Below are 8,872 nucleotides of genomic sequence, written 5' to 3'. Positions count from 1 at the left end.
TTTTTTTTTCTCTACCACCTAACAGACTGGGTCAGTGTATGTGTTCAATACATGTGTGGTTATGTAGCTGTCACTCTTTAAGTCTTGAATTTCCAGTTTCCTTCTTGGGTTCTTGCTGAGTCTTGCCATTTAGTGCTATCTTCGGTCATCATATTTTCATCCTTGTTTCTGCTGCCTCTCAAATCTATCATCTCTCTACTGCTGCCATCTTAGCCCCTATTGTCCTCAGATGGGTTCCTGCAGGGATCCCAACTGGCCTGTTCATGTCTGTCCTGGCCACTTTCCAGTCCGTTCTCGCCTCAGTTTCAGTGGTTGTTTCAGAATGCAGATGTGCCGTTTCTTAAACCTCTACTCATTTCTCCTCTTATACGGACAAAAGCGCCAAGGGATTACTCCTGCGTCTGCATTCATTCATTGATTCTTTAGTCTTTGATCCCCTGCTCTCCTTCCTGACACTTTTCAAATGGTCTGATCTGAATATCCCTCCTCCTATTCACTCATGTCAGTATCAGTGTTTTCCCGCCGAGACTTCCCTGTATTATAGCCACATGTAAAGGACTCTGTCCCACCACAATGCATGGAATCCTTTGCCTCCAGTGTGTTAACAGCCTCTTACATTCGGAAAGTTCCACGAGGTGGGTAAAAGCCAATTTTTGCCTGTTTTCATATCTTCAGTTTAGAACAGTACATGGTGTGGGCCGGAGACATATTTAGTGGGTAAAATACATGTCCTCTAGCCCGACAACCTGAATTTGATCCCTGGGATTCACAAGGTGGAAGGAGAAAACCAACTCCCAGAAGCTGTCCTCTGACCTTAACACACATGCCATGGTACATATATACAAGTAAGTGTCTAAATACATGTAATGTGAGAAGAGACCCATTCTAAAGAGAAGGAAGCCAGGGAATGAAAAAAAATACCATCGGTTTCAAAGAGGAAGTCTGTGGCTTGGAGCTTAGACATATCTTTGCAACACAGCTGATGGGGACAGTGGGTACACTCTGTCACCATTTCTGAAAAGGAAAACTAGGAAGAGAAAAGTTCAGTCCTCAGCAGCTGCATCTTACAACTGGAGTTTTTCCAGAAAGGTAAATTAAAAACCCTTCAAATCCAGACTAAGTAATGGCTCATCAAAGGACTTTTTTTTATGTTTATTTGGTGGTTTCTGGTGTGTTTTTCTTATTTGGCGAGGGAAGGATGGCATATGAATGACTGGCACAGGTCTCATAGCTCAGTCTCTTGTGCCGGATCAAACTGCGAACAGCATTGTTTCTGAGCCAACTTTCTGCTTCTGTCACATGTTTGGCTCATGTTTACTTTGTTTTGAAAATAAAAAAAAATATTTGTGGTTGTGTGTGTGTGTGTGTGTGTGTGTGTGTGTGTGTGTGTGTGTGTGTGTATCAGGAACAATTTTCAAGTCAGTTCTTTCCTTTCACCAATACATGGGATCTAGGAATTGAACTCAGATTACCAGAGTTGTGGGGAAGTGCCTTTACCTGCTGAGCCGTCTCACTGGCCCTTATTTTGGTTGGTTGTTTTCGTTGCTGTTTTTGTTTTGAGACAGGGTCTCACTATGGAGCCCTGACTGGCCTAGAACTCAGGCTGTCCTTGAACTCAAGAGAGATCTGCCTGCCTCTGCCCACCATGCCAGACTCGTTTTCAATTTTCCAGACGATCTGGTGTAATCCAGGCTAGCCTTGACCTTATGCCGATTCTCCTGCCTCAGCCTCTCAAGTGCTGGACTGTTGTTTTTGCCCCTTGGATTTGTCACCTGTTTGTCTGTGGTGCTGTAAGATGACTTAGTCTGGGGGGGGGGGGGGGGGTCTAAGTTTCGTATGTGATATTATTTTATTTGGATTGCCCGTTCGTAAAGAACCACTGCTACAAAAGCAGACGGCCCTCAGTAGCTCTAAATGTGAGATCTAGTGGAAATCCACACTCTTCAGGAGGAATACATTTCAGTATTTTAAATATAGTTTATCGCAATTATAAATATATACTATAATAAAATACAAGGTATACTAATATTTTACGATGTTCTGAAATGAATACCATTGACTTGTTTTATTTTTATTTTATTTTGAGACAGGGTTTTTCTCTCTAACCCTGGCTGTCCTGGAACTCACTGTGTAGACCATAGACTGGTCTCAAACTCACAGACATCCACTTGCCTCTGCCTCCCAAGTGCTGGGATTAAAAAGCATGTACCACCTCACATGACCAACATAAATTTCAAAAAGAACCAAAGATTGTTAGAAAAATCATTATCCCTGACTCTGCAGGGACTATGGTCTTCCTGTTTTTGTAGTTTAGACATCTCACCAAATTTTCTTGTCAATACCTTCCTTTTGATCTGATAGTGGCAGATATGATAGTGTTTGCTGAATGGTGAGATGCACTATAACGTTGCCTTGCTTTTTTTTTAATGACACTTAGGGACAGGAATTCTTCTCAAAGTCTTCCCAGATATCTAAGGATTGGGAAAAACACTTATAAGAGCTGACTGATTAAAACATGCGAACCATTTATGGCATTTTCTGTCTAAGTAAATCACCTTAAAATTCAGCAGAAATTGTGGAGACCCCAAATTTTTTTTAGCATGGGTTTGGCTAAATACTAATTATAATTGTGGCCACCAAAAAATAACCAGGGTTGTAACCAAAATTTTATACATAAAAGCAGCAGTCTCATTATTAAGTTATTAAGCACACTGGAAAGCATTTGTATAATCAGGGAACTGGTTAAGAAAGTCCATCTGTGGGGAATGGAGGGATGGCACAATGGTTAAGAGCACTAACTGCTCTTCCAGAGGACCCAGGTTCAATTCCCAGCACCCACATGACAGCTCACATCACAACTGTCTGTAACTCCAAGATCTGATACCCTCACACAGACATATGCAGGCAGAACACCAATGCACATAAATAAGAATAATTTTTTTTAAAAAGTCCATCTGTGCACAATTAGCATGCTATCACATGGGTTTGCTTGCCCCAGTTTCAGTTCTTTCTGGTGAACTATAATTTGAAAATATGAACCGGAAATACCCATAAATAAATAACCTTATGTTTTAAATAGCTTTTATCATGGCATATTGCTGTGATGACTATGTTTTAGTTTAGCTTTGTAGCCAATCTAAAGTTTACTTTCTAAAGTAAACTTTCACAGGTATGGCATGTGTACTGGCTAGTTTTGTGTGTCAACTTAACACAAGCTCGAGTCATCAGACAAAAGGGAAACTCAATTGAGGAAATGCCTCCGTGAGATCTAGCTGTAAGGCATTTTCTCAATTAGTGATCAATGGAGGAGGGCCCAGCCCATGGTGGGTGTGTCATCACTGGGCTGGTGGTCCTGAGTGCTATAAAAAAGCAGACTGAGCAAGGCCATAGAACTAAGCCAGTAAGCAGCACCCCTCCATGGCCTCTGCATCAGGTCCTGCCTCCAGGTTCCTGCCCTGTTTGAGTTCCTGTCCTGACTTCTTTCAGTGATGAACAGCAGTGCTGAAGTATAAGCCAAATTAACCCTTTCCTCCCTAACTTGCTTTTTGGTGGTTGTGGTGGTGTCTCAGCAATAGAAACCCTAACTAAGATAGCATGTATAAGAAAAAGCATGGTCTATACTGTACAGATTTGGGACTGTCCTTGGTCTTTGACAGCTGCACAACATCTTACAAAGTATCTCCCACAAACAAGGGGGGTTGGGGGAACTTCTGCAGCAGAGAGGACTGTCACCACTAAAAATGTTCTACAAAGGTTTTAGAAGTGGGTAAGAATGGACATAAAATGTTGAGCCAAAAGGAGATCTGGCCTTGTATGAGAAGCCATGTTTCAGGAAGCATTACTAAAGCACATGGTGAATGTCTAAAAGGAATCCACTCAGCTGGCAATGTGCACTAGGAATCCAGGTGATACTACCTTCTGCCTTTAGTAGATGCTTTATTAGTTTCTGAGTTTTGCCTAGATGTGATGTTGTGCACCACATGTTTGTCTGGTGTCCATAGGGGCCAGAAGAGGGCATCTGATTCCTCGGAATTAGAGTTACAGATGGCTGTGAGCTGTCATGTCAGTGTTGGGAATTATATCTGGGTCCTCCGGAAAAGTAGCAGCAAATGGTCTTAACCACTGAGCCATATCTCCAACCTCATTTTTGCATTCATTTAAATAATACCTAGAGACTGTTCAGCGACATACATACATGTCTGAAAAGCCACTACATATCTTCAAGATAAAAGAAGCACCATATATCATTCTGTGTTACAATGAAGGAGTCACCAGGTGTGCCAAAGCCATACAGTGGTACTGGGTTGGTGGCCCTCAAAGTGCTGGATTTTTGCTTTGTTTTTGATTGATTGATTGGTTGGTTGGTTGGTTGGTTGATTGATTGATTGATTGATTGATTGATTGAGGTTGGGTCTTATGTAACCTAGCAGCTAGTAGTTTTCTTGGTTTTATTTTAATTTTTAAAATTTATTTATTTTTATGTATGTGCATGCAGTACTGGTGCAGGCCAGAAGATGGTGTCAGATGCCCTGGAACTGGAGTCATAGCTGTGACCTGAACCCTTGTCCTCCAGAAGAGCACCAAGTGCTCTTAACCACTGATCCATCATCTCTCCAGCCCCTTACTTTTGTTTGTTTGTGATGGGCTAACTTGGAATTTACTGCATAGAGGATGACCTTGAACTCCTGATCCTCCTACCACCTCCCCAATGCTGGGATTAGAGGCGTAGTTGACCACACCCAGCTACTGCATATCCCTAAAAGCACCAGAGTGGTGCTAGGCTGAAGGGTTCAGATGTAATTTCTCTGGTCATTGAACATGTCCAGGTGAACAGAGGACCAAAGATGCACACTGCACCTCCATGGTAGGATTAGCCAATTCTGAACTACACCCCAGTGAATGCATTGCCATGCCCAACTCCCTACCAAGCTAAAGAGTACCTGTTTTATTCTCAGGAGAAGACAGCATGGGATCTTCTTCCTCTACATCTAAACCTAAAACCAGTGAGTTTGGCACCAAAATTAATGCTCTCCCTTGGCACTTACAGTGAATTGGAAAAAAAAAAAAAAAAAAGGAATTGTATAGAAAGCTCCATGGGGACAGTGTTAGCTATCGCATTTCTGAGCTAGAAGAATTCAAGTTTACCATAATGCAGAAGCCGGTGCCCCCAAGTAATAGAAAGAGGATCAGAAAGACCTGACTGGCCCTCCAAACTGAGTAGATCAGCTGGTGGTACTTTGTGAAAATCTAGTTCATGTTTCTTCTTGTTCCCCTCCCTACACCCCAGGGGGAGGTTGGAGAGTCAGGAGGCGTTTGGGAAGTGCCTGCTGAGGTCATAGGACCCACATCTCCCCATTTTGTTTGGGGGAAACAAAATATTTATTTTGTTTGCATAAGGAAGACAGGGCTGAGGACACTAGCCTCTGCTTCTTCAGTTTGTATGCCATTTCAAGTATAACTCTTCATCTCCTCTCAGTCAGATGGTAAATCTCAGCAGTGGAGAGCTCCTCCTGGTATGCAAAAGGCCCTGGGTTCACTTACCCAGAACTGGCAAAAAAAAAAAAAAAAAAAAAAAAAAAAAAGACCCACTGTTGTTCTCCCTTCTACAGAGTTGTAGCCCACTTGTAAGTCCCTGTGGGTAGTGGAGGTACTTGCAGACTTACCCTGGAGGGATGACAGGAGAGGGTAAGGGACACTGGTCCCTCAAAATTGATCCCTCTCATGTTCTCTGCAGGCACAGTTACCACGGCAGCCCCAGTGACCAGCTCTGTACCTGCATCCTGTTTCTTCGACCCCACGTAAAGGAACCCAGCCATGTGGCACTGGGTTTTTTGTTGACCATTTTGTCTTGGGGCCTTATAAAGGGTAAACTGAATTGGGGGAAGAGACCAGAAACAGTGAAAGAACTCGGTGTTTGACCTTAGGAGTAGAGTTCTGCTGGTGTTTTGTTTGCAGGGGAGGGAGATTGAGCATGTCTCACAACGTAGCTCAGACTGGCCTCTGACTTGCCACAATCTTCCTGCCTCAGCTTTCCAAGTGCTGGTTATAAGCAATATGAACTCAGCATTGACCAAGATTTCAGAGCTCATGAGTCCCCTGAACTTACAGTATTGAGGTGTAGGTCTCAAATGTCTCTGGAACCCAAAAGCAAACTGTCTCTTCCCAAGCAGTGGGTAGGAGCAAGTGGGTCAGCCTATGTGAGAGCCTGAGTAAGAAAGTTGAGCGTGGAGTCCAGGTAAGGCTCCAAGAAGTCCCTGCCAGCCGTTCATCTACTCCCTTTCTTTGCCTAAACAGAAAGGAGCATTTAATCTTGGCCTTTTTTGCTGGGGTTCTGCTGACACTGCTTCTTGTGACCCTTATCTTCGTCGTCGTCAAGAGCTGCAGAAAAAGTGAGTGGTCTCTGTTGGACTCCTCTTGCTGTCACTGAGAACATGAGCAATGAGTAATGGGGAAGTGGAGAGATGACCCACTCAGCCCACACTCTCCACAGATCCACCGTGAGGCCCTTCCCTTCTCTTCCTTGCTGCTCTCCCCCTACACCCCAACCTACTAACCTCCCAAAGTTGAGGGGAAAGGCTCCCCACTCCTCCAGACTCCATGGTGAGAGGACAACCCTCTTCTTCCTACATCTGCTGCAGGTTACTCCAGGGCCCAGGCCCAGGACCTCGTCTCAGAGCCTCCCATCAAGGTAAAACCATGCTGATGTTTCGGGGCTGCAAGAGGGGAATTGGGTGTGATAAAGGTGGCATGAAAATTATTTGGGGGGAGTTGGTTTATTTTGTGTCCTTTACATGCTGGGTTACTGCCTGGAATGTTGGTGTCACTTTCTGGACTCTGGGCAAGTGACTCTTATGAGTTCTTCTGGTCTCTTTGGGTCTCACTTATCAAAGCTTTCAGGACACTTTTAGAGAGACACCTTTCACTGTAAACTAAATTCACTATTTCTCCTTTCTCCTCAAAAGCTTTCATCTGTATCAAAGGAGTCGCTCACCTATGCCAGCATGACTTTCAAGCCCTCGGAAGAAAACAGCACTGACTTGACTGGAGACCACTCTGCAGGCTTGGACTCCACGGTCTACTCTCAGATTAAAGTGGCAGGCTCCCACTTGCCTCTGCAATGAGGCAGAATGCAGGACCTCAGCTCAGCTCCATCTACATGTTGCTTTCTGGCTTTGTCTGTGTGTTTTTGTTGTTTGTTTCCTACAAACTTAGGAGCGCAGCCTACGTACAACTGCAGTCAGCTGTTGAGGCTTGATCTGGAACGCTGTCTTAAAAATCAGTGGCGCCAGGTGGTGGTGGCGCACGCCTTTAATCCCAGCACTCGGGAGGCAGAGCCAGGTGGATCTCTGTGAGTTTGAGGTCAGCCTGGTCTGCAGAGCGAGATCCAGGACAGGCACCAAAACTACACAGAGAAACCCTGTCTTGAAAAACAAAACAAACAAGGAAACAAAAAAACTAAAAAAAATAAATACATAAAAATCAGTGATTAGTTACTTTCCCCACCAGAGAAGAGGCTGCTGGTGCTTTTACTTGACAGACAGCAGCAGCTCCTTAGGCAACTCCCCCGAACTTCCCAAAGGGTACAGAGTTCATGATAAAAGAAACCCACTGGTAATTATGGAGGAGCCAACCCTAACGGTCAGTCTAAGGTTTTCTTAAGGGCAGACCTTCTTCCAGTGTTGGCACCTTCTTCATCAGTTCTCACTCTGTCCCATCATCTTCTCCAGAAGTCAAGATCAGCATCCTAAGCCAACACAAAGTCCATAGTGTATAAAACACTAGTCAAATGTGGGTTTCTGCCTCCTCTGTGTGGCATTAGAGATGTGTATGACAACCTTGGTTGGGACCAAAGGTAAAAATTAAACATGTTAATTTACCCCCAAAACAAAAGGACAATTATAGAGACCGCTCCCCTAAAACTATCAGGAAGACTCTTTTTAATAGGCAAGCATACTCTAAAATGTAAGTATTAAACAAGAAGAAAAAAATTCTAAAATAAATATGAGGGCTGGTGAGTTAGTTAAGGACATTTGCTGTCCAACCTGACAACTTGCATTCAATCCCTGGGACTTACATGGTGGACAGAGAGAACTGGGTCCTGAAAGTTGTCATCTAATTCACATTTACTCTCTGGTGTGTATACGTATCTGCAGACAAACGCACATGCACAAAATAAACATGAACTTGGCTGTTTTGGCAGCATTCTTAAGACCTGTGCGAGCCCAAGCCTGGAGAGGTGAGTTGGCACACAATCCTACCCCTAGCTGAAGAACTATTGGCAATTATTAACTGCTGGGAAACAAATAGTTTTCTTAGTTTTCTCTAGGAGTATATAGTCCCTGGTAAGTTGGCCATGCAGAAATTCAATACATGGCCACTGGGCAAGACTGGGACTGGCCAGGAGCAGAGGGAGAGCATTTTTTGGTGTTCAAGACTCTAAAGGAGAAAGGCTACAAGGAAGTATACAGGCATGATATCCATAACCTTACCCTTTCCCTCAGGCTTTGAGGGGCTGGGAGTTCCCTCCCTATAGGGAAGAGTCAGGGCAGAGCCTGAACTATGCTCATCAAGCGCTTTGCAGGAGCCACAATATAATCTGACAAGATACATACAGAATCTGGTCAACACCCAATCTCCATTCCAACCCTGTTCAAACAGGAGGACCACTTGAGGATTCTGAGACTGAGGCTGGGCCTACACCCCATCAGAAGGGACCATGGCATATTAAACTGTGAGCTTCTGAAGCTAGGGGAATGCCTCAGTCAGTAAAGGGCTTGCCTTGCAGGAACAAGAACCTGACTTTGATCCCATGAACTCATGTGAAAATGTGGGACATGGTAATGGTAGGGCACGCTTGTCGTCCTAGCCCTGG

The 8,872-nt window shown here is 44.1% G+C and overlaps 1 protein-coding gene across 1 annotated transcript; it reads left to right on the top strand.

Annotated features, from left to right (window-relative positions):
- The first annotated feature begins 1,036 nt into the window (after positions 1-1,036).
- Positions 1,037-7,298, top strand: C6H1orf162 (chromosome 6 C1orf162 homolog). The gene is made up of 6 exons (XM_036190686.1): positions 1,037-1,089; positions 4,956-5,003; positions 5,735-5,798; positions 6,295-6,389; positions 6,639-6,688; positions 6,963-7,298. Exons 2-6 carry the CDS (start codon positions 4,967-4,969, stop codon positions 7,119-7,121), a joined length of 405 nt encoding a protein of 134 aa, XP_036046579.1. The 5' UTR covers positions 1,037-1,089; positions 4,956-4,966; the 3' UTR covers positions 7,122-7,298.
- Positions 7,299-8,872: the final 1,574 nt, after the last annotated feature.

The sequence above is a fragment of the Onychomys torridus genome, chromosome 6, assembly GCF_903995425.1.
Source record: "Onychomys torridus chromosome 6, mOncTor1.1, whole genome shotgun sequence".
NCBI classification, from domain to species: Eukaryota; Metazoa; Chordata; class Mammalia; order Rodentia; family Cricetidae; genus Onychomys; species Onychomys torridus.
The sequence above is the reverse complement of the archived record's forward strand: the minus strand, read 5'-3'. Positions and strand labels throughout refer to the sequence as shown.